The sequence below is a fragment of the Haliaeetus albicilla genome, chromosome 6 (genome assembly GCF_947461875.1).
Source record: "Haliaeetus albicilla chromosome 6, bHalAlb1.1, whole genome shotgun sequence".
Classification (NCBI taxonomy): Eukaryota; Metazoa; Chordata; class Aves; order Accipitriformes; family Accipitridae; genus Haliaeetus; species Haliaeetus albicilla.
The window spans coordinates 17158867-17185472 of NC_091488.1; the positions used below are offsets into that span (position 1 = coordinate 17158867).

The window sequence follows — 26606 nt, forward strand, 5'->3', positions numbered from 1 at the left end:
GTGATTTTGAGCGTCTGTCCCTGACTTTGTATGAGACACAAAGCTTATAATAGCATCTGCAATAAATACAGTGACACTGAATAGGATCAAGAATCAGATATCAGTTACTGATATTTTGGTAGTTCAAAAGTAACTTCTGTTTTTTTCTGTAAAACACATGGGTTTGGTTTACTTTTTCTCTTTTTACAAATAGCTTATTTTTTAAAGCATATTCTTGCAATCATGGTGTTTTTCCTTTTTTTTTTTTTTTACTAATACTGAATGTAGCTGAAGACCTGGATCTTCTGAATGCTAGTTTTCACGATGACAGTAATGTCACTTATACATGGAATCCTGGTACTTTGTTGCACTATGGAAGAGCAGAGCTGAAAACATCTGATCATAGGTTTCAGTTTTATTTTATACATTACTTCCTAATCATTGAAGTTTGTTATTGTTACATATTTTGTTGCTCAGATACTGTGCTTACAGGTTTTTCTTTTGTATTTTTTTCTAAGGCCTGTGGTTGCATTGATTGACATTGACATATTTGAAATTGAAGCAGAAGAGAGACAAAAAGTTTATAAGGAGGTGATCGCGATGCAAGGACCACCTGATGGTACTGTAATGGTCTCCATCAGAAGTTCTTCAGCAGAAGAAAACTATTTCGATGATAACTTGATTGATGACCTTCTTCAAAAATTTGCAAGCTATGGTGAAGTTATACTTATAAGGTTAAAAAGACTTTTTACTTTTAATCTCTATTCCTCTTCATTGTTCCCACCTATTTTCTGAATAAAGTTACTTTCTTAGTGGGCATTTCAGTTATGATCTGCTTCATTTTTAACATTTAGATTTCACTTTTAATGTCTTTACAGTTGAAAATCGGTTTTACATACCTGTATGTGTCTCAGTTTTCAGACTTCATTTTCCCAGATACTCTATTTTTGAGATAGAGTATCATACTGACTTTGTCAGAAATTCATCAGAGTTAAAATTTGTCATTTATGTAATTTTATACAAATTTTGTATTCTAAAATTAGGTTAGTAGTTTTAAATGAACTGAAGATGAGAGGATTCCTGTGGATGTTGCATTTTCACTAAGCTATTTATTGAACTATAAGTGTTGTGGTATTTTGCTTGGGGGTTTTGGGGGGTTGTTTTGTTTTTTTGGCTTTCTTTTCAGAAGACTAAGAGCATAGTCCCAAGTTCATAGTGTGATGTAATGTGGAACACCTAATACAAATATCTAACCTGTAGCCACACAATTACTATTGAACATGTAACTATAGTCACGTAATTTTTAAGAGGACAGTGCTTCCACTGCGTGATACTTACCTAGTTCTCTTTTGCTTTGTTTTTTCTGTTGCAAGTATACATTCAGTTAAAACTTATTAGCCAATTATGTATATTTTAAGGAACCTAAAAACCCAATTCTTCTCCACCAAGTAAAACATTGAAAAACCTTTAAGATAAGAGCCTTCAAAAGTTAGTAGGTAATTTAATTATTGTTTCCAATGGACTTTGCAGGTTTGTGGAAGACAAGATGTGGGTAACATTTTTGGAAGGAAGTTCTGCTTTGAATGTTATGAATTTAAATGGTACTGAGGTAATGTAAAAATTACTGAACTTTTGTATAGCAAGATAAAATCCAAATTTTTAAAGAATACTTGGGTGGGTTGGGTGTTTTGTTTGTTTGCATGTTTTTAATTCTTAAAAGTTTTTCATATTCTGTTTTTCATAGACTGTTGCATCTAATCTTTTTTATTTTTACTTTTGATAGCCGTGTAGCATTATGTTGAGTTTCAAAAGCCAGCAGAGAGAACTACCAAACTTAATTTATTTTTAGGAGGAGGACTGTTAGAGAAATGAAGATCCCATATTGAGGGGCATCTTCATCCAATGAGCGATTTTTAATATTTTTTTTTTATAATTTAAAAAGCAGAGTTTTTAAACTGATTCATAATACAAACTCAAGGTATCATATTTACAGCCTGCAATTATTCAAAATTCAGCACTCCTGAACTGCAGTCACTTTAAAGTGTCAGAATTCCAGCTCTCATTGATTTCTGTAGGGTCAGTATTTAATCTTTGTAAAAATTTTAATTTTCGTGTTCAAATTTTTACTGATCTATGTTCCTGTTAAGACTTAGATCCTGTAATGTGATGTTTGCAGGTGGATCCTTTCATCTGCTGAGAGCTTCACTAACAGTCTGTGCAGGATAGGGGCTCAGTGTCATGTGTCAGTTTGCAGAATGAAGGCCTGCTGTTTTATCAGTCTCTAAAAATTACTTTATTCATGCAGTTTATAAGCAAGTCTGTTTTTTTCAGATCAGTGTTTCTGTCAGAATAAAGAAACCAGAAGCTTTCCTATTAACTGAAAAGGAAAATCTTGAGACAAGTTGTTAGTTTTTCTTTAGAAAAATATTAAGTAGTTGTAATTAACAGCTTAAACTACATAAATGTACTTAATTACCAAAATGAAGTGAAAAGGATAATTATTTTTGTGATGTGTCACTGTCATTGTTTAGTCCCAGAAATTCTGATAACTTTATTTGTGATATTTTCAGTAAATTTTTTTTTTCTTTTTAAATCTAGAATGCTGAATTTTAATGTACCTACTCTTAACAATTTCTGTTTTGTGCATACCTTTTTGGCAATTCAGCTACTAGGAAGGATTATAAATATAAGCTTGAAAAATCCAGATTGGATCAGAAGTTTGGAAGATGAAATGAATCTAGAGAAGATTAATATTGGGCTGCCTTCATCGACAAGCTCCACTTTGCTTTGTGAAGATGCTGAGGTTACTGCAGACTATGATATGGAAGGTTTGTTGGAATAAAGTATTCCTCATTTTGAAATGCTTACAGTCCTAAATAATGTGGTTAGTTTAATGCACATATCAGGACTTTAATTTAACAAGTTATGCCCATCTAGAACAGATAAATTAGAAATCCCATTATTTCCAACAGTGTCTTGACAACTTGTTGAGCAGTGTCAGTTTCCATTGTATCTCTAGGTTTCACTAATTTGCTGACATTCTCTTTATTCTTCTCACTTTATCCTGTGACCTACCCTCTGAAGGTCACTTAATTCAGGCAACTTTTAATGTTCATGAAGACACCCTATAAGCAGGATATACACAACTTCAGAGTGCAAAGCAATTATTTTTTTGCCAATACACATAATAGATTAATAGGACTAATGAGCCTCCATGCTGACCACTGATATGCTTACCACTCCCAAGAAGACACCTGGTGAGCCTTTGACAGGCAGGCAAATATGTGTTGGGCAAGGAAACCTTCAACCTCTATTGCTTCTTGGAACAGGCTGATCTTTGGCATTGATGAGTTGCTGTTTTCAGGTTCCGTGGTTTTTATCAGTTTCGGTTTTTCCCTGAAGGGAAAAGTTAAGTTGCTGAATATCACTGTTGCAGCAATTGTGCCTCTGCTTTTTTGTTTTTCTTTACTTGCATGTTTCTAATCTATGTCCTTTGTCACAGCTTATTTTTTAATCTATTAATTAATTTTTATGAAAGGTCTGCTTCAATCTCTTCTCTACAATAAAATATATTCTTCTTATATCGTTGGCAAGTAAAACAGCTGTTTTTCAAACAGCAGCAAAAAACCCACACACACCTTACCTGCTGACATTTTCTGTGTGTATTGCATTTCCACATGTATTTTACATGGTTGTTTTTTTGTCAGTTCTTGAACAGATGTACTTTCTAGGTGTAGTCATTGTGTCTATGTTGATTTATTCTGAGTAGCTCATTTGCTTTGAATTTCTATCCAAGCTCCTTAGTGGCAAACATTATATTGCAAAAGTTTCAAGAAAAGAGATGGCAGCTATATATACTGGAAAGAGTAGACTAAGGTTTTTTTGTACAGGTATTTCATAAAGGAAGTTATGTATTGGTAAGGGTACAGATACAGGAAACCTGTATGAAAAGTTGGAATTTGCGTTAGTCTTAGTGTCATAAGATACTTCGTCTGTTTTCCAATGCAGGTAGGAAACAGGACTTCAACATTTTAGACGCCTGTATGATTGGTTGATATTATTAATAGTCTTACGTGAAATAGTATGATCCCCTTAAAATGTGACATCTCAAATCCCACAAGACTCTTAAATCAAGAGCTAAAATCTAATTTGCAGCCTGTTTACTCTGTTACTGCTGAGCAGTGCACAGTTGAAGCTGGAACTTCTGTAGATTGTGTGTCGTTCATGTACCTGAAGAGAGGGAAGCCTAGAAGTTATGGAAGAATGGATTACTATGGTCTTATTGGAGTGTGATGCAGTAATTGTCTATTTTAGGCATTTTGAATATCAACATAAAAATATTCTAAATTGACAGTTTAATTTTCAAAGGCACGTCCACGTTGAACCTTATTTTTAAACATCATTCCACCTTTTCAAACAGAAGGTATTAAAAATAGCAGATATCTTGAAATCCCGTGCCCAGCCTTCCGAAGAATAAGTGAAGCTTGCAAACCAAGGAAATGATTTTTGCAGACATCTTCTTTGTAAAGCTACATGTTTCTTAGACTAAGCAACATTGCAGTTGCCACACTATAATTACCTATAGTATATATCTATAATACATATTGTGCATTTGGAGTATTTTCAACTGGGTTGAATACATATGCGTTCTTCATGTGTAATTTCATGATGCAAGAATCATATTTTGGTTGTTGAGCTAATTCCTTGGAACTTGAGGGCTTTTTGCAGAAAATTCCATGCCCAGAATCAGTTTATAATTCCCCCACTTTTTAAAATAAGTAACTATTGTTCCCTTTATTTATCATGCTTTTTCTTTTTTGGGGTGGGGTTTGTTATTTAGGAGACATTGATGACTATAGTGCTGAAGTAGAAGAAATCCTTCCTCAGCATCTACAGCCAACTTCAAGCTCTGGTCTTGGAACCTCCCCAAGCTCTTCACCGCGTTCCAGTCCCTGTCAATCACCTACGCTGTCAGATGGACCTATGCTCCCAGTGAGACCAAGCCGAGCACCAACAAAAACTCCTGGACCACCTGTTTCCACACACAGTGTGTATTACATTGCTCAACTGCCTCTGTTACTACTATACAATCTGGCAGCTCTATGGCCCAGTGGTAGAGTACTAGCTTATAGATTATGTTTAATAGAGCTTTTAAATTAGTATAAAAGGCTATTCTTGTCATTATCTAGCTTTTTACGCATAAGTGGCCTTGGGCAAATCACCTCATTCTTTGCATCTTGGTTTTCTTAATGGGCAGCGGAAGAGCTTTGTTTCCCGAGTCTTATTTGGAACAGTGTCTACTGATCTACACTGCTGCAAACTACCTAACTTGCTGTAGTTCTTTAGCATTTCATGATGAAAGAGACATCTCAAAAAGTTATGTGATTAATAGGCTAAGTTGATTAGCTTGTAACCTCTGTTCAAAAATTCTGTTGCAGTGTGTCAGTATAATCCTAGTTCACTTTACTCATACTCTTCAAATACAGCCCATTTCAATTAACGCTCCTGTCAGCTGTAGTATGTAAATTGTAATCAGCAGATTTGTAAACTGGTGTATAATATGAAAGCTTCTGTTTAAACACAACTTTATTTTAGTGACAGCGTGGACATTTAGAAATACAGTGTTTGGAATGGCTTCTAGAACAGTTTATTCAATGTAATTTGGAGTAACTTTACAAAGACTGCTAGAATGCCTTCAGAATTCCCCCGTAACTTTTTTTTTCCAGAGCACTTAGTTCACAGATAAGGGCCAAAATCAAAATTTGGAACTCTGCAATGTGTAAGAGTGTTCAGGATTCCATGAAAAGCATATACTGATTAAAGCATATAAGACAAAAATCTGTTCTTAGGAAATCTGCTTCTTTTCACCATTGGTTTATTCCTCTTGTTTTCTCTCTATCAAAAACTTCTCTATCATTGTTTCCAGGGCTGGGAACTGACTGTCCTCTCTATGAAAATAACTTGCTATTAGAAAAGCTTTACTGTGATTAAAATGTACAAGTGATTCATTTTTGCATTGTTTTCTGTCACGTTCTTCAGCTGAATTTCAGCTTGGTACCCAGCAGAAAGAGTCTTCTCAGAGCTTGGAGCCTAAGCGTCCTCCACCACCTCGCCCCGTTGCTCCTCCTGCACGCCCCGCTCCACCACAGAGGCCACCTCCACCATCAGGTAATGCAGTGATGTATATCAGGTAGTCAGGAATATTCTGTTTCAAGTCTGTGAGATGAACTTTGAAGTCCACAGCCAAACTATGTGTTATATTGTTGGTTTGGGGCTCAATGGAACATACCATTTTTTCACTAAAATTTTTAGTTGGTACATTTAATAGCAATAACAGCATGGGAAATAACAGCATTTTTCAGTACCATTTAAATATTATTGTCTTTGCTTAGTGAATAAGTTTTAAAATTTTTATAACTTTATTTTCACAGTTTAAAAATGTGGGCCTCCTACAGCAGTGTTTGCTCAACATTCCATTTTTATAGTATCTTCATTTTTAAAATAAAAGATACATAGTCTTATGCATTCATTGATTTATATTCCTTTAATTTTGGCATCAGTATATATGCATTTTTTCATGTCCAAGTTTTTAATGTTGAGTTCATCTGGATCATCTGAAAATGTAAACAATTGAGCACTAAGAGAAACTGGATGTACAGAAGCATATGGGCAACATAGTTAATAACAAACTGACCCTTGTCATATTTAACTTTCTCATTCTTTTTCTTCCCTCTTACTGTACTGATATTTTTCATTATTGCTGCATTCATTTCTTAAATACTGTAAGGCGGTAGGAGTCCTGCACCTGCTAGAAAAGAATTTGGAGGTAATGATTTTAATTGTTTTCAAATATGACTACGTAGCAAAACTACTATGGTGGTCTGTTGTGACAATACTTAATATGATGATGTCCAAAGGTATAAAAATGGGTAATTCTTGAATGTCAATGTAATTTCTTTCTCAGGGTTTGTATCCCCCTCTGAATTACATTTGACTTTTTAATGAAAAAATATTTTTTCAGAAGTTGGTACATTCTAGTGAGAGAGATTGAAGTTGTTCTGGGTTTGTATTACTTTGTCTTGGTAAAAATATACCCAGCTAACTTTTCTGTGAAAGCAGAAACTTGTCTTTAGTTATGAAAAGGCTAGCTTTTTTCCTCACAGTCCGTGACAAGGAGCATTGTAAAATGGATTGTGATTGTAGCTACTTGCAGTGATTATCCATTAATTAATTGTTCAAGTTGAAACTACTGCTAATCTGGCCCAGTTTCCCTCGGATGATCACCAGTTAACAGAGCGCTCCAACTCACTGAGCCATATTTGTTTCTAAGCTGAACACTGACATATGGGTAGTTTATTTTCTGTTTCCAAGTCTGACATGTGCTCCTAAGCCTTTCCTAGAGACATGAAACATCCTCCATAGTTCTTGGAACTAGCATGTACTTCAGAAACACAAACTTAGCAAGGGAGTTTATTCGGTTACTTTGAAGGCACTGGAGAGCTACAGGTCTTTACAAAGTAACAAAATCCTGAAATAATTCTACCCTAATTCCTTCCCTTTTGATAATGCTGAAGGCTTTATCAACCCTTCAGGCTAGTTTTGTTTTTTTCCAGCTTGATCTGGTTTTGCATGTAATAATGACTCACACGTTCTCAGAAGTGCTTCTTCTAGAAACTAATCTTTGTCCTTTGTCACAGGCTTCATAGTTGAGCTGTCCTGCTTGGACTTAAATCAGCTCATTAATATGTGGGATAGAGTGAGAATAGTTAGTGGCTCTGAAATACTTTCTTAATGGCTTTTCAGACGCTGCCACTCAGGTGGTAGGAAAGAGGGTTTTTTGAGAAAATAACTCAAAAGTTTTGAGCAATCTGAGAAAATAAGTAAACTGTTTTACATAGTATATAAATATCAGCTAACTTATTCTGATGTCAGGCGGAGATGTGCATGGCTCGTAGATACAGTTGAGGGGAGGAGGTTATTATGCCAAAGGCATAGTATTTCGAATTAGTTAAAATGCTGAAGTTTTAGAAAATAGCCAGTTTATACATAACGTGCAACATACATGAGATTGAATTCATTGTACTACTTCAGTCCTATATAGCTTTATGTGCACTGACACAATCCCATTTGCCTAGTTTGTCTCAATTGTGCAAAGACCAGCCTTCTTTTTTGACCGTCTTTCCCAACGTAGCTTTCCATAAAGAATTGTAACTTAGATAAAACTTGCTTTTTATGCAGTCTTTTAAAAGAGATTGTAGTATATTTTTTTCATGTATTATTCTGACCTAAAGCTCATCCCAGTTTTTCTATCCTCTTCATTTTCTGCTCATGGCATACATTTATAAGGCATAATGCTTTGCTTTTCAGTGGTACTTAAGCTCACCTCTGAGCAAGCTAGCACAGGACTGGAAGCAGTATAAATGTCATAGTGTGTTACTGTGCTCAGGGAAATGGCATCTGTTTCTCCTACCTAGAATGATGGCTCCTAAAGCACTGTGAAGATATCCCTGTGTACTGTATAAGTGCATCAAACCTTGTTTTTAGACTTCTGTAGCACATGCAAAGTGACATTGATCATGTCTTTAAATTGTTGTGCATTTTAAACGTTGCTTTTTTTTTTCCTCATGTTTTTTAACCTTTTTTCTCAGTGCTTCACTCCCTTCAGTGCCCATAACATTTCTTCTAATGGCTCAGTATGCTTTGAAGATGGCAGCAGGATTTGGGCATCTAAGCTTTTTTAGAGTTTGGTCATATTTTACATCAGAAGTAACTCAGAATTCAAGGATACAAGCCTATGTACTCATTGCAGGGGTTTACAAAGTGTAGACTTTTCACTTGCTAATATGAAAGATTTCCACTGAGGATTTTATAAGCTCTCAGTTGTTTATAGCTAAAAATGAAAATGTTGCACTTGTTCACCCAAGATTTTTCTTTAATACATTACAGAGTAAATTCTTATAGAAGATTAAAAATTATAAAGGCTGCTAATTGTCAATTACTTGAAGTTAAAAAATAACATTTGGGTTGGGGTTTTTTTCCCTTTAATAATACTAGTCAGACTTTTCCAGACTAATGCAGGAAAGGCTTATAGTTATCTTTTACCATTGTTTTAAACTGTTAAAATGGGGTTAAGATTGAGAGAATGCACAGTATTTTCAGTATATGCAATAACTTGGGCAAAATGCATTACACTTTCACTGTGATTATCCTCCAAATAAATAAAATAAACCTAGAAAATACAGTAGTAAAGTTGACATTAAAAGAAATGCAAGTATGTTAAACTATGAAAATACATGCACCCAAGCAGCAAGTGCTTATTAGTGTACACTGATACTTATAGTCACACATTAAACTTAGCCTTGCGAGAAACATTCAACATCTTTATTTTTCCCCTGTAGCTTTTTTTTTTTGCCCCTTTTTTTTTTTCCTAGAGCAGAGTTCAGGTTGTTTGGGTGCATTAGGATATGGCTGTCACTTTGAAAAAGTTTTTTTTTTTTTGTTTTGGTTGTTTGGGGTTTTTTTAAATATGGGGAAGAGCACCTTTCTTCTTTTCTTGCTGAAGAAGGAATGTTCAGTAGTGGAGGAAACAAGAAGCCTGAATGCTAAAACAGTAAATGCATTGTTCAAATGTAGGCAGACGGCCTAGATTTCGTGTATATATATACACATGCGCGCGCACATGTGCACATATACGCACGTTTTACATTATGAGAAGTTGAGGTTGCTTTATTTTCAATTAAGCTAATGTGCAAATGTAATCTTTGCAAAACATGCAGTTCTGTCTGAAAGATGTCAGGGCATAAGCTACAGGTTGTTTCTGTGTAAATCCAACCTCTTTCCTTAAAATACTATTTAAAACAAGTATGTGATATCTTTACTTGCAAAATACTGTTTCAAACTGCAATAGAGATTTCAAGCTATATACAGACTACAGCAAAAGTTTAAAATTATACCCAAAAATATGTTTCAGGTTCAGATGTACATTTTTCATGTCCTTAAGATTAAAATCTTCCTATAATCCCAATTGTGATAGCATTATCACAGCACCATAATTTTGCTTTATCACTGTTGAAGATTATTAAGTGAAATTCAGGGTATTTGACCTTTATGCCCTTTCTCTCCCATATAATGAATATTTTTAAATTTGCAAAACTTTTTAAAATCCTTGTGCACAGAAGTCTTCCTCTGTATGGTGCACCAACATATGTCTATGTGCTGTGGTCAAAGAGGCTCTCCCCCTTCCTTCTCCTGAAAGGAGTTGACTTTATTAATCATATTGCATAAAATAAGATTTGCTTAACAAGAGCATCCTGAAAATACCTATTCAAAGTATGGGCTGAGTTGAGCTTTGGGAGGGGAAGGTCCAGAAGATCTGTGAAATGAGTAGGCTAGTTCCTTGCTCTTGGAGAGGTTTTGTTGTGTCCATTTCCATTAATACTCTGAGATGAACAGTTAGCTTTTTGTCTCTGTAACCACAGAGAGTTCAGAGGAGTGTCCTGTACTCCGTTGGTCTGCTCTCCACCTCCATTTATTTTCCTCTGGTTAGCAGGTAGGCTTCTCATAGCCTATGGATTACCACTTTCTTTTCTCCCCCAGGGTTCCTCTGGGTTGCACGGGAGAAGGGCAGAGCTAGTACCTGAAAGCAATGAAATGTTCTCAGGCAGTGCACTCCTCGTGTGCACCCTCCTTACAAACGCCCTCTGTTCACCTCTCCTCAGTACTGCTTCTCTCATAGAGAAGTTCACTGTCAGAAACTTTTGCAATGGAAATCTAATGTTAATTGGCAGAGCCTGGAACTCACCCAGAATATATAACATATGCTAGTATTTAACATCTTTGAACCAGATGTTCAGCAAAACCAGAGATCTGACATCTCTAGAGATAATCACGTACCAGCCTCATCTGCAGCCTTCACTCTTCCTACTCTGAGTGACACCTCCACCCATATCTGACAAAATTCACAGCACTCTTTCCAGATCATAGAGAGCTCCTGAGCAGATACCACACATTGGCACATGATGAGAAAGCATGAGGCTGTGTCATCGCTAAGGCAAAAGTTGCTTTTAAGGTAGGCTTCTTGAACACTGGCTCCCTTTCCTTCCTCTATACTTGAGCCACTCCAGAGTTGCCAGATATTGCTGTTACTTTTTCCCGTGCGCATGCCTTAAGGATTTCTCCTTGCATACCATCTAGTGTTATTTATGTCCTGCCATGTTTTTAGCATACAATTTTATGGACCCAGTATATGCTTGATCATATTGCAGAAATAATTCAGCATGGTTATGCATGATTGAAAATCTTCTTTCTCTCAATCTGAACTGTAACATCTACTGTGCACCAGTTGATACAGCTTTCCCAAGTACAGAGTGCTGCTCGGAGATAACTTAATACAATTCTGTAGGATACAGTACATTATATAAAGTGGGAAACTTATTTCTTCCATAAAATTGCTTATTCAATTGTAGTCTTGGCAGAAACATACTACATAGTATTCTCCTACATGACAGGAAGCAGACTTAATGTTGCAGGGTATAACTGATGTACCTGTTTATTTTCAAGTTTTTGAGTATAGGTATGTGCTCTGCTTTAGAAGAGTTTCAAGACTGACATTTAATATCATTCTGAATTTACAAAAGTTTGTGGAGAATGAATACTGAAGAAATGAAATTCGCTTTCAGCTGTAATGTAAAATTGAAATAATACATGTTTCTAAACATGATCGTACTTGCTGATCTCTAATTTGTATCAGTCTGGTTTCCCCATGCTGCTACAAACAGTTATCTCCTACAAGTAACTATAATCTAGCTAGGCCATTTTTAAATTATGTAAAGCTGTCTTGTGGCAGTGTTCTTTCTGGTTTTACTTTCTCAATCTACTGCTTTTCTTATGCAATGTACAGCTTCTCTTCTTTCTCTGAAAAGGTCTTGGAGCTCCTCCCAGTCCTGGGGTAGCTAGGAGAGAAGTAGAAGGTAACATAACAATTTTTGTATTCTAGAAATGGATTTCTAATTTAATACCAGAGTAATATTATTGCCCTTGTGACACTAAAGGTGGTTTCATGAAGGTGTTTATTGTGTAGGATCTTTCTTCTTTTATTTAACATCATTTCCAGACAGCCAAGTTGCTTCCTGTTTTTCAGTGATGGTATGAATTGTTATAGAAGGCAATCTTCATTTATGAAAAATAAAGTGAAAATTTAGAGTGCACTAATCAAGAAGAATGCTTTCAAGCCTGACTCTCAGAGGAAGCTGTAGCTGACTGAACGTTTAACTAAATCAGGAATCTAGGAAGCCTAATTTTTCTTAAAGAACTGCATATGTTCATATATCTCAGGGAGAGAAACTTCCATTTAAATAATTTAGCCTATAATGTAATATTTTTCTCTTTCTAAAGAGCACAGTGTAGGTATTTTGATTCTGATACCTAAATGTATGTGATACACATTTACGAGAAGCATTTCTTTTGCATTATTCTAGTTGGAGTATGTGTGTATAGTGCTGAATGGGGTCCTGGTTTAGCCATGAGAGCAGAGACATGGTTCTGGGTTTCTTCCTATCCCCTCAGGAATGTGTCCCTTTGTAGCAAATATAGGTATGGCAATAAAAGTCCTAATATAGTCACCGTCAAGATGTCCTCCTGTATCCTACAATTAATTTTGTCTATATTGATGGTTCATTTTTCTAAATTGGCAAAATCACTATATGCATAGAGTAGTTCAGGTTAGAAGGCACCTCTGGTGGTTATCTAGTCCAACCTCCTGCTCAAAGTAGGGCAAACTGGCGCCAGGTTGCTCAGGGTATGAGTTGCATTACTGAGAACTGTACCCAGAAACCCATTCTAACCAGTTCTAAGAAAGCAGGATTGTCTGACAACTGGAAGCCGATTTGATAAACTGTCTTGTGTACCACAGAGTATTCCTTCCAGTTACTGTAACTGACATGGTGATTTTACCTTCCTGGGAAATAGGCAACAGAAACACAAGCCAGAATCCTAAACCTCTTTGCCTGTTAGAAATTGTGCTCTTGTCTGAGGTAAAGGTAATTTTTTCATATCTTGCACTTCACAACTTGAATGTCGCATACAAGGTTGTCATTAGCATCAGCATGTAAATGTTGAGGTTGGTGCTGTAATATATTTATCCCATAAACAAAGAGAGTAGGTTCAGGAACTTTGGTGTAGACCCTGTAGATTGCTGAATCCTGTATAATTACAGATGTACTCTTCTGATCGCATGATTTTTTGAATCAGCATGTTACGTAAGTTCTTTTTGTTTTAAAGACTGCTGTTAGAACATTTGCAGAATATGCTAAGAAAGAAAACAACTTCTTCTAGCACAATCGAGAACACAGGGTACCTGTACAAGTGGTCGTCTTTAGCTTGCAACAAATAGGAGGTGATTTGACTTCATTTGTAATTAGAAGGGTCAAATTACTTCACGTGTGACATGGGATAAAAGTGTGCTAGAGTAACAGCTTAGCTGACTTTAATATGTAACAACTTTAAAAAAAAATCACTAATGTTTTTTTGCTCCCATTTCCATTAGTGGTAATGTACCGTTGCCATATGATACCCATTTGTAGCTTATCTAACAAAGATAATCTGATTTTTTTTCCATGCTTCAAAGCACAAAAAAGTCCTGGAACACAAAGAAAAGATAACTTAGGTAATACAGATACATGCTTTGTACTAATTATAATACAGAAAGAAGTGGGGTTTGAAATATGTTCTAAGTCAGCGATCTCTAATATCTGTTCCAGTTCGTAATCAGCCTCCACCTTCAACTGGAATTCCAAGCACAGGAGCTGCTGGATATGGTACAACCAGACCAGTAGGTATTCTGTCTTAAAATAATTTTCCTCCTAAGTTTCTACAGTTTATTATGCTGGTGGTGGGGTTTTGTAAATCATAACAGATGTAAGAAAACTGCAAAATTAACTAGTCATTTTACATCTTATATGAGTTAATTCCCTCAGCATTTCTTTTCTGTTGACTAAAAATACTCCAGAATACATATTGTTTTGCACTCTATGCAGTCACTTCATAGGCTCCCAAATAATACCACATTTTACATCCACTTTCAAATAACTGCGAAGTACAAAGTTATTCTTTGTATTGTATGTTCCTGTTGACTACGTTGCTGATTTGGTATGATAAAATGTATTCTCTTCTGTGCTGAAATGTGTATCCTGGTGGCAGTTAACTGCTTGCAGGGAGTTAATGTATTACATAGCCAGTTGATGTATTATATTGCTGATTACTTGATGTGTAACGGAATTTTGTACCTTGTTTTAAAACTTAATTTTGATAAAAATCTTCATGTAAAAATGAAACATTCAGCTACATTAACAAAACATTCAACAAACGTTAGTTCTGCATTTCATTCTTTTATTTGTGGAACTGAACTGAAGGAAGTTAATGAAGGATTTATGGGCATTTGAATGCTTCACTACAAGCAAGAAGTCAAGAGATGGAAGACATCTGCCGTATTTCTCTTAACAGCACCAAGTAGGAGCCTTGCATTAGGGAAGGAGAAGGTGTTTTAATAGCTATAGGTCTTCTTAAAGAATTACTAAGAAATGGTATTGTTTGTTGATAATTCTTTAGACTTTGCAGCATATTTCAGAGAGAATTTTTGCAGCAGCATGAAGGGCTTTTCTTTCTATGTCTACATCAACCACAGTATTTGTGCTTACTTTGTTCCCTCTGTTGTGGCTGTTCCAGGCTCTTTGACTTAGATCACACCTCTTTATACCTGGATGTTTTATAGACTAAAAAGCAGCAAAAGCTGGCTCTTTCTTTCCAGTTTCTTGGTCATTAGAGAACTTTGTTTTCCTTCTCTAAGGCATTTTGCTCTTCTCATTGGGATAATGTTCACAACGACACTGACAGGATGGAGATTACGCATATGAGTCTTTAGTAAGGCTAAAAAGCATTCTGCTTGCATAAATGTCAGTGGGATAGATACTGGTGAGGTTTTTGACCTATCTACAAATACAGCACCTCTTCTTTAATTCCTTATCTTTCTTTCAGGTAAAGTGATAGACCAGTTGTTGTGAATGAGGGAGAGAGTGAGTGTGAAGAAGCCATTAAAATAAAGATGCAGCTAACCACAAGAGTTTAAGTTAACTTAATATCAATTTGTTTTATAAAAGGTTGTAGAGTCCTTTTCCAGCTTTTAAATGAGAAAGAAACAAAAGAACGCTGCCAGCTGTGCAGAGATATAAAGTTCTTGTAGAGGTTAAAGTAGTTGTACCTTACTGGTATTGCCATTTCTGTTGTACTCTTGTACAGTATTGAAACCACTGAAAACTACTATTGAAGGCCACCACTGAAATCACTTTTTGCAGATTCATTTTTCTCAAAGAGATTCATTCTCACAGTGAACAGTTCTTGATCTCTGCACTTTTTTATTATTTTCCTAGAAATATAAAATGCCCTCTTCTGAAATTTGGATAAAGAAAACTTGGTGTACACTGGAAAGAATGTATTCATTTATCACCATGTGCCTCACTGATTTTGGTTTTTGTTTTTTGTAATCTGGAGCTAGCACAGGATTTGCATTTCTAAATCAAAATAGTTCAATTAAAAAATCTGGTGTACATAAGAGACTCCACCAGTATCTTGGAATAGGCATAAGTGCAAGAATTTTTGTTCATATTATTAAGACAGAAAAAAATGTAGTACTGTTCTCTTGTGCTGTGCTTTTCAAAACCCAGGCTGGACTAGTTAGAGCTGCTTGCCAGTGTCCAGAAAGAGCCACAGTGCTGCAATTGCCAGCATAATTTGATAAGACAGAGCTTACTGCATCTCTTCCTTTGCAGACATTGAGATTTTCTTTAAAAAACCCCCAAGCAAACCAAAACAAACACCCCCTATCCCCCCACCCCCACCCCCCGCCAACAAAACAAACAAAAAATGTAATAGAAGGTTTGGAAAAACATCTCCTAAGATGTGCTTGGATTTTCAAGCCTTAGCTCAACCCTTATTTGGATTTCCTAACTGACATTGTTTCTTTCCTTTTTCTCAGGTTGTTTTTTGGGCAGCATTTCATTTCATGGATTTCAGGACCAGGGACAGTAGCCACAGTGGGCGCTGCTTCTCACTGAGTGGTCCTGTCTGTATCTTTTCTCTTCCAACCTTCCCCCCCACCCCATAATACATTTTGGCATTCAATCCAATCATCCTTCTGGCTACTTTCAGAATATTCAAAGAAATGACAAAATGCATCTTGGCAATTAAAGGAAAAACAGATATTTCAGAGGTTAGGTGGGTTAAAGCATTTAGAAAGATGTTAAATGGACTCAGCCAAGCATAATGAATCAGATGTTATATGAAGTCTTTGAAGCAGAGTACATACACCTAGTAAAAGTAAGATCAAGGATGATACTTGTTTTGTAGTGCTGAAGTTTCTTTTCTTGTTTATGTAGAGAGTTGTGTAATAGGGTTTGCTCTGAAAACCATTTCTGGAACATGCACTGTTACTAAGATTTTGTCAGAATATACCAAGTACACAAAATTTTAGAAGAAACAAATCTTACAAACTATCTTGCCTCGTGATCTTTTTTTTTTCCCCCCCCTGAAATCTGGCATTTTTATTATAATGCTTTACATTCAGCTTTCAGGTGTGGTGTTTGTAATTCACTCTGCTTCAGTTGTAATCTGGAATAGTTTCCCATTTCTTTTTAAATACTGATGTAGACTTTTAAATTTTGTTTTATGAGAGCAATTCTGTTTCCAGCCTATTAACTTCTATTCCAACAAGTTTGGGAAGACTCCGGCCTTCAGATGAGGCAGAATATATGTTTCATTAATACTGTTTGCTGAGGAACAGGAGTAACTGCCTTACAGTTAGCAAACATAAGTTTCAGAGAAAAGAACTAACCATGGTCTTTTATGCATAGCTTGGACTTTTACTATATAAAATTGATTGTAGCTGCTTGTCGTGGTTTAACCCCAGCTGGTAACTAAGCACCACGCAGCTGCTCGCTCACTTCCCTCCCACCCAGTGGGATGGGGGAGAGAATCGGAAGGAAAAAGGTAAAACTCGTGGGTTGAGATAACAACAGTTTAACACAACAGAAAGGAAGAAACTAATAATGATAATAATAATAACAACAATAATTAAATTACAATAACTATAAAAGGATTGGAATATGCAAAACAAGTGATGCACAATGCAATTGCTCACCATTTGCTGACTGATGCCCAGTTAGTTCCTGAGCAGCGATCCCCCCCCCAGGCCAACTCCCCCCAGTTTATATACTAGACATGATGTCACATGGTATGGAATATTCCTTTGGCCAGTTTGGGTCAGCTGTCCCGGCTGTGTCCCCTCCCAACTTCTTGTGCCCCTCCAGCCTTCTTGCTGGCTGGGCATGAGAAGCTGAAAAATACTTGACTTGTTATAAGTACTACTTAGCAACAACTGAAAACATCAGTGTGTTATCAACATTCTTCTCATACTGAATCCAAAACATAACACTATACCAGCTACTAGAAAGAAAATTAACTCTATCCCAGCCAAAACCAGGACACTGCTGTTTGCAAACGGCAGGCTGTTTTTATAGCCTAAAAGGTAGATGGTGTCTACAGTCTGCGTTGATGGTGGGTTATCAATGAATCCTTACGAGAGCTCCAAATAAAGTAGTTACTGTTGTTGTTTTTGTTGCTTTCAACAATTCACGGACTTTGGTAGAATTAACTTATTAATACTAACAAAACAGTAGGTGTTTCTAACATTGTTGCACAGGTAAATATTTATATAAAGTTGAAGACTGTTGTAAAAATCCTTTGCTATGAATTGAACCCTCATAATGTTTTGAGAGTATATTCTTTGCTTTTATATGTCCATAAAAAATTAGTTCAGCAACTGTTACCAAAGAATTTATTCTTCACAGAGTCCTAATTATCCTGAATCATTTAGCAGAAGATGACTACAGATCCAAAGTAGAACTAAAATACTTTCTTCTTACCAATTATTATGTCAGACTGTTCCACCTCGAGCTGGAGTTATTAGTGCACCACAAAGCCATGTCCGTCCCTCTGGGGGAAGACCAGCACCTGAAACTCAGACCAAACCAGCTGAACCACCAAGAGGTAAGTCTTTAGAAGTTAAATGTAGGTGCCACTATTCAGTCAAGAGGTACTGTCTATGGTTTGAATGCTTTGTTTTCAGCAGATGTCTTCGTTTTTCACTAGAAATTAAGATTCTCAAACATAGTAACATTTGGCAGTTTCTGTTAATCATCCACAAGTATTGTAAAGCCTCATCAGATAATAGGCAACAGTCAGATGACCCATAGATTTCATGCTGTCAAGAGAAACTTTGATCAGATTGCTGTGTTTTGGTCTGCACACATTGGTGTGTCCTATCATGTATTGATCACTGGACCATTCTCTGCACTGGTTGCTCTGTAATCATAATATTTGAAATAGTTATGTTTGACTCCCAAAGCCACTTCCTAAACTTAAAGCATTTTTAAAATTGTATTAATATAAAAATATGCATTTTATAATAGTGACTTTCAAAATAATTTTAAATACAACTGAAGTACGTTTAAGAATGACATGGTTTCTGGTTCTCTATTTTGTATCTATAGTAATGCTGAGCTTTTGATGACTTATAATCTAGTTGCCATCAACACCTGCTGTTACTACAGCCCCTTCTTCTGCAGTTCTGTCTGGTGCTTCCACAGCCACATGTTCTCATTCATGCCATTCTTAATATTTCTATTAAAATTCTTTACAATGAAAAACACTGCAAATATACTTGCAGGCTCACCGTTGCTTCCTGAACCACTAAAGCCTCAGGCTGCTGGACCTGCTCAGTCCACCACTCAGCCACCACCTGTGCTGAGGATGCAGGAGCCTCTGATACCTGTGGCATCACATCCATCTCAGACAAGTGCCCCACAAAGTCTGGAACCCCCACAACCACCTCCTCGTAGCCGATCATCTCACAGTTTGCCTTCTGAATCTGCTCCTTCACAGCAGCAAGTAAGTTAAAAAAACTTGTATATGTTTTTTTCATTATGTAAATTAACACAGCTTGTACTGAATGCTGTAGATTTATGAGGAACTCCAAAAGCAAGCAAACAAACAAACATAAAGGTCAAAAGATTGGATTCAAAGATCATCAGGCTCTAGTAGGATAATACTTAATTGCTTATGTATTGTCCATGAATAATTAATATCTTAAATACTAAACATTTAACTTAAGACTTCTTATGACAGACATACAACTTATGGACAGCTTGTTCGTAAACTTATGTTTTCATTTGACAACTTTGTATGGAAAAATACTCAGTCTAACAAATATAATTTTATAATGACACATGCATGACAAACTGTATAGTAGCTAGCTAACACAAGTGTTGATTATAAAGTAAGCTTTATAGATTGCATGATGTGGTGCTTTATGTTGATGATAATTCATTACAGGAAGATGATACTGATAGATACTTAACAGAAATACATTTCTCCCTATTCCCCAGTGTCAATTAAAATATAGCAACATACCAAAATAATCTGAAAATTTAATACAGTAACTTCAGTATTCTGTTCTGTGGGACCATTTAGAGTGTTATTTAAAAAACCCCAACCTTTTCCTAGGAAAAGCCATAGTTTCCTACTACTGTTTAGAATATGCAGAAATAGGTTTTCAGTGTTGTTTATATATATACATAAGGCTAAATTTCTTCACTAAAGGCCAGTGCTGTTAGTTTTTACAGTATCAGGTGCTAGGCCAGATAATACACTACTTGAATAAAAGCACAAATTTATTGAAGATGATGGATTTCTGCCCACTTCTTACCAAGAGTAAATTTGTGGGTTTGTTTTCTGGTGTTCATTTTTTTAAAAACATAAATGCAGCTGTGGACATTTATGACTATGTAAGTTTTCATCAGTATTTAGATTTTACCTTATCTCTACATCTGAAGGCCATTTTCACTAAAGCAGTTAGTTAATACCTATTTTGTACCACAATGAGGCAGCCAAATTCAGTCCTCAGTGAGCCGATTTTGAATTCTAATTGAAAAATCTTTAAATGCTCTTCTTTTCTTTCTGCTGAACATCTATCTCTGTCTGTTAACTTTTTTTTAATTTTCGGAACTTAGGCCAAAAAACAAAGGATATTTTTGAATATACAGGTAGAATATCAGGACTTTTTGTACTTTGTTAGAAAGTATGCCAGCAGAGAATATACATGGCGGCATAAGGTACTTGAGAACGTACAAATTTTGTGAATAGAAACAGATTGCATTGTGTCACTTTTGAAAGCCTCACACTTTCTAAATGTAGTTTTACCACTGATCATTTCGTGAAAGAGGTGCAAGCAGTTCTTTCAAAATTATTATGAAAATTACATTTATCTGTGTGTATACACAGCAATCAAAAATATGTTTAAGAATGCTGTAAACAGGTTTTTGAGCTGTGTAATGCTGTGGCTGTATTGTTAACAATATCCAAACTAGATAGTTTAAGACTAGTTCAGGGAGCTATAATTTTCTCTGCAGTCAGATTCCTTTGATTAATGCAGGTGGTGCAATCACAAGGAAGGCCTACTTTGAGCTTTATTTATTGTCTTCAGCTTAGTTTTTTTTATTTCTGGGGTTTTTTTTATTTCATTTCTGGATTATCATTTGTAAATGTGAAGTTTTCTGATAAAAGGTCTTTACATAAATACAAAGTCTTTTGAGAGGTAGTGGATTCCAAGCCCATCCTTTGATTCAAAGCTTGATTGTGCTATTTAAGAACCCAAATCTCTCCTTACAAAAATAATTGCTTGTATATAGTGTGAATATTCTAGGCTCTACAGATTACCAAGAAATACATTAAAAAAGAGAAGTAGTTATTGTAAATAGATTTTATTTATTGTAAATTAAGGAGATTTTGTTTTTTGATTGAATGAGAAGTCTTATGGGTTTTTTCATCTTGAAAAACAATTACTATAGGTGAGTGAGTATACCAACAGAGTTCCCAGAATGAGGGCTACAGTGCTTTTCATGTTAATAGATGGTTAGAATTAGACCATCAATAGTCAAATTCTTATAATCAGTCTTCAAAAAATAGTGCAATCAGCTGCACAATGAATGTCTGTATGGAAATAATATTAGAATTGGCTTAAGCTGGGTTTTTTGACTCAACGGTAGAGCTTGTAAGTCTTACAATAGAATACAACAGAAATTTAAAATCTAGTATACTGCATAATATTTTTGGATTGTATATGTATCTCCAAAAACGGCTTTATGAAGAAAGTATTTCTAACATGAGGTTGCTTTGTTACTTGGATTTTCTTCCTAATTTTCTTTCCTTTGATGTCTGTTTCTCTTTCACAAGCAGGAGCAACCATCAGGGTAACAGGTATCTGACTATTTACCAATCTTATATGTGGTCTCCCATCTATTTAAGCAGAAAAGATGTATGAATCTTGTTTTCATACATCTGCAGTCTCATCCACATTAAAAATCACCTGTCCGCATTAATGACTTGATGTCATACCATAGTTTGCTTATTCCTTTCATAATGCAATTAAAATTGATACTGTTAACTGTATTTATTAGCACCATAGCAAATACTTTGCTTCATCATCTTTTATGAAAGAATTGAAACCTCACATATGTTGCTTAGTCACTGCTGAATCTCCTGTTCTCAGTCTGTTTGGAAATAAATTCTGATGCAATTGCACTGCTAAAGTTTTTTTCTAAATAAAACCCATATTTCACATTTCTCAAAGAACAGAGAACTTAACTATTATCCAAAGTAAAATATACTGTTTGTTACAATTTTAAAGGTATTTGGTTCCAGAATTATTCAGAAGAAATTTTTACTTACAATAAAGAGCAATTGGGATTCATAGTTTCTTTGAGCTCTTGTACTTTTTGATTACTTGGTTAATGAACAGAGGACTTAACCAGCTGGTGCCAAGCTGCATTTGATTTATATTCTTTCTTACAGTTCCACTTTTCACATTTTCCCCCTCAGTTACTTGATGCCTTTGTTTTAATATTTTTTTCCAAAACACTTATTACATACATATAAAAATACCAATATTGAACTACTGTATTTATGGTTTGATAACATTAGGCCTCACCTATTTTAGAAACTCTCTGATGTAGTAGTACCAGGGATGCATGTAACTGACATAGTTGTTTCAAAAGAAACACCACAAGCAAATGCATTGTTGCCAGCATACTTCGTTTCTCCTGCCAACCAATTCAAGCTACAACTGTAGTTTTTTTAAAAGAAATTGTTATGCTGGATACATTGGGAAAAACTTACATTATTCTTATTATTCCTGAGAGTCTCTAGAGCCTGTAGACTAATTCTGCGTAGCTGCTTAGGCAGTGGATATGTGGAGACATGCTTCAAACTATTCACAATAAATGCAGTAAAAACAAGATGTTTAAAGATGGAGGTTAGGCTACAATAATACTGTATTTTAGTTGATAGTTTTAGCTAGCATCCTAGTTCAACAAAACATTAGTTAACAGAATTTTCATGCTAAATATCCAAAGTATTTGGGTATATTAAGGCGATGTGTAAAAATGACAAATTTGTTTGTGAAATTTGAATTCTCAGAAGCTGTTTTAACTGAAGCTTAATTCTTTGCATTCGTTTACTAAGGGGAAGCTCCAAACTCTGTTCTGTCAGTGTGATGACTTGAACAAAGGTAGATATTCTACCTTTTTGGACAGTTGTTACAAGGTATAAAAGTTGCATTGTTGTTTGAAGAAATTTATAAAAACAGGAATATTTTGTTCTTAAAAGATGAGTAGTTCTGTGGAGAAAACTGTCTTCTCCATTTGGTATTATTCTAAACAATGATAACTTGCCATTTTAAAATACTACAAACTGATGATTGTACCTTCACATGTCAAGAAGCACTGGAGATGCCTACAGATGCATATGTCTACATAGAAGTGTCTGAAGTACATATACTAATAACACTAATTTTTCCTTTCATTGTGATGCTTAAATATTGCCTGTAACATCAGTGTTATAAACTCTCAAACAATGAAACCTAGAGCTTTTTATTTCATATTTGTGCTGGGTTATCACTTGTTTAGAATACAGCATCATTTGCCAAGTTTCTTAAAGATTTTCTTACGCAATGTCCACTAGTGCTTTTGGCTAGGATTCTGACCTGCATGTAGATTCAAGCTGCATCAACCAACAAGGGGGAAAATTGTGTTTAACGACTAGTAGGCTTTTCTTCAGAGAAGGGGTTAAGGGTTATTGTTTTCCAGAAAAGAAGCAATCATTTTACTACAAGTGTGTTGTGCAAGTTACAACCAAATTGTGTTGAAGTTTCAGTTTAAGCCCAAAAGCTTCTTTTCTTGTCATAGCAGAGTGAGAAATGGGCAGTTAATAGTAATCTTAAAACAGCCAGCCATGTGGTTACTAAGCACCTTGTTTTCTTTCCAGATTAAAACAAACGGAACATATGGCACTAAACTTGAAACACAGTTAAACAGTGACCCTTTTGAAGATTTGTCATTTAAGCTGCTTGTGTCAAAGATGCAGACGTCTGTTCGAACATCACCTGTTCCGACTTTAAACCAAAAGGAGTTGATACAGTTGCCTTCAGCAACACAAAGAAATGCTGATATTTTGAACACTGTAAATTGCATGCCAGCAATGCCTCCTATTCCAACCTTTAATACATCCCAGGAACATAAGCGCAGCTCTCCAAATCCATTTATCACTGGACTGAACTGCACAAATCCATTCACTGAAAGAACTCCTAATGCTGGAAACCCATTTAGAACAGAAATGCAAGAGTCTGAAATAACTTCACATTTACTAGAAGGACGTGCCGCTTGCAATCCTTTTCCTTCTCTGAATCCCCCCAGTTCTAATACAAGCAAGCCTGTATTTTCTGTTGATGCATCTGAAAACACTTTTTGCTTGCGAAGTAAATCTCTCATGGTAAAAAATGTACAGCCGAAAGGATGGGTAACATTTGATGATGATGATGATGATAATTTCAGCATAAAGCTAAAGCCATCTAAAAGTGTTCCAGATTTTAAGCGAATCAGTTCCAGGAAGTCAGCTGGATCTCCAGATTTGCCGGGCACTGGACAAAATACTTTTCTTGGTTCAGACTTTAACTTTGATAATGACTGGAATAAAAGTTCTACTGATTGCTTCTACACAATGCCAGCAAGAAGACCACCTGCACCTCCTATACCATCAAGAATAACCAGCAACAGATCCCCCACAGATCCTTTCACTTCTTTGGCACCTAAGGTGTCACCAACACAAGATTTTACAGAAAGATAGATGTTCAAAAATATAAAAGGTTGTATTTGTTGCTACATTTATCCCGTAGAATAATTGGGCATTTGAGATTATTCTGTGTGCAATAATTATTAAATGCACTGAAACTTAACCCTACTCATAAACAGCCACTATTGTTTGTGTATAAATCTTGAATATGTATATATGGTAGAGCACAAAAAATTGTCTGAAATTTATTAAAATCCCGATGTAATAGTATTTGAATAGACAGAGAAAAGAAGGATGAGCTACTTAATCTCATTAAAATATACCAATCTTGGAAATAGATTTTGCTTAGGGAGCTCTCTCGTTCCTGTTCCCCTTTGTGGAATTTCAAAAAAAGAGGGTCCCTGCTGGTAGCCTCCCCACTCCCTTTGTACTGTTTTGTTAATTGATATTTATAAGTATTTACCAAAGATCTGCCAAAGTTTATTGAGATTTGAATGTTGACAGGTATTGTTTAGAAGTTGTTTAATTTATAACAGAGGCTATGGATATTTGTCAGGCTTTTATTTGAATTTGAGGCACAACAAAAATAGTTTAATTTCAAAATACAAACAAAACTTTGCGTATTAATATATTCAATATTTGACTTTAATTTTCTGTGTCAGTACATTTCAGCTATTAAATCTTATTGTGACATATACTCACTAGCATTACTTCAGAATAATTGTTCGGTATCATCCATTTATTCATTACTATTTAAAAGATACTTTTTTCCACAAATTGGGAACCACTGATACAAGAAGTTTTCCCTCAACCTCTGGAAAAAAATTCCCCTTGGGTTTTGAGATACAAAGCAGTCTTTACCAGTTGCAGACAACACATTGGAGTTGGCTTGTCCCACTTCCCTCTTTTGCACATTAGAAGGGCTTTCTTGTCCTATAGAAAGACCAGAGTGAGGGAGTCAGCAGCCATGTTACAACGTCAGAGAAGGAGAAAGTCATCTTATGTGATTGGGCTCAGCATCCTCCCCATCTCCTAGACTTACTGCTGTATTTTTTAAATCTTACTTTCAAAGACAACAGGAGAACAGTAGTTCTCTGAGCTGAACAATATCATTCTGTCACTTTTGCAGTTAAAACTAAATGAGTGACTCTTCCTTGCCCAGAGGCAGGGACCAGCCTCTGTGCGGGGCTGCTGCTTTGAGGCTAGTGAAGGCTAAGTCACGTTTCTACATATTATGCTATAAAAATGCAACCCTTTGTGCTTTTATGATTTTCTAAAGCTCACATGAGAATATATAAAATAGGATATGTTGTAATCTTGAGGCAATTTAAAATAACTGATTTCCTTAACTCCGTTTAGGTATGCTGTAAAACCCTGCTGTTCTCCTTACAATCCGCAGCGTCTTAGGATGTAACTTTTATACGCAGCTGTGTACTTTCATCCAAAGCTGAATGTGTCACAATGTTGTCATCTCTTGGGGGACTGCAAATACACGCCTACACGCGTTGGCTTACTTGCGAACAAACTGTACTGGTTCTGCAAAACCAGGGACTGAAACACAACATACTAGCATTACATTTATAGTAGCAAAATACACAGTGACAGTACTTTTTTTAAATTCTCAAATGCTATCCAAACATTATTTATAAAATAATCCACTCTTCCTTTAAAGAGTATATGGTTAGCCATGAGCTTCAGTTGGATAGAGGAGTGACGATAGTGAGTTTTATCTTGTGCTTTTTTCCGTTCAGGTCATTAAACAGACCTTGTACATTTTTAACAGCAGTGGTACTATACTCTTTGTGCTTTGGTATGTGGATTACCTTGTTTTAAACTGTTGCTATAAACATCTGTGTGATTGGTGTTTTGGTATATTCTTACCTTAGCAAAACAATTTTGGGGGGAAACTTTTTGCTAGTGGGAGTTACGTGATAAATATGTTCTTTGTTGAATATTTAATTACAGTGATTAAAAACTACTGTCTAAACTGTACCTGGTATACAGCACCTCTACACTTTACAGGATTACGGAGACTGACGGCAAAGCACTGCAAGGATCACAAGAAATGCTCCAAAAATAAGAGTGTGTGTAAATATATATAGCTAACTGCTGTAACGTGTATTAACGAGAATAACTACTAGCGGGAGTTCTGAAAATACTAAGAATTAAAATTAGAAGCGCTCAACACATTTTCATGAATTCCGTGTTCCCTGTGGTAAATTGCTCTGTTAAATGTAACGATTTTCTTGCTTGTGGCACACAACTATTTATGGCTGTACCCTTTCCGGAGCTGCAGTATTGAAACTCAGTGGCGTACAACATTCCCTCCCTCCCCTGTGGAAGGCGGTAGTGTATTCATGAAATAAACATACCTGCCGTTGAGCAATGTTAGCTTT

At 35.7% G+C, this 26606-nt stretch overlaps 1 protein-coding gene across 15 annotated transcripts in view; it reads left to right on the top strand.

Moving 5' to 3' along the window:
- SYNJ1 (synaptojanin 1) overlaps positions 1 to 26592 on the top strand; it is a 68757-nt gene extending 42165 nt beyond the window's left edge. For 2 of the 15 annotated variants that reach the window (XM_069785234.1, XM_069785240.1), the window contains exons 20-33: positions 268 to 385; positions 498 to 713; positions 1510 to 1588; positions 2645 to 2807; positions 4820 to 5026; positions 6019 to 6147; positions 6767 to 6805; positions 11901 to 11948; positions 13604 to 13642; positions 13737 to 13807; positions 17967 to 18075; positions 18755 to 18975; positions 21319 to 21342; positions 23407 to 23532. In XM_069785234.1, coding sequence (XP_069641335.1) covers positions 268 to 385; positions 498 to 713; positions 1510 to 1588; positions 2645 to 2807; positions 4820 to 5026; positions 6019 to 6147; positions 6767 to 6805; positions 11901 to 11948; positions 13604 to 13642; positions 13737 to 13807; positions 17967 to 18075; positions 18755 to 18975; positions 21319 to 21339 — 1460 coding nt within the window. In that variant the 3' untranslated portion in view covers positions 21340 to 21342; positions 23407 to 23532. Of the gene's footprint in view, positions 1 to 267; positions 386 to 497; positions 714 to 1509; positions 1589 to 2644; positions 2808 to 4819; positions 5027 to 6018; positions 6148 to 6766; positions 6806 to 11900; positions 11949 to 13603; positions 13643 to 13736; positions 13808 to 17966; positions 18076 to 18754; positions 18976 to 21318; positions 21343 to 23406 lie in introns of all 15 variants that reach the window. The other 13 variants (XM_069785238.1, XM_069785228.1, XM_069785236.1 and 10 more) reach the window with 9 other exon arrangements.
- The last annotated feature ends 14 nt before the right edge of the window (positions 26593 to 26606 follow it).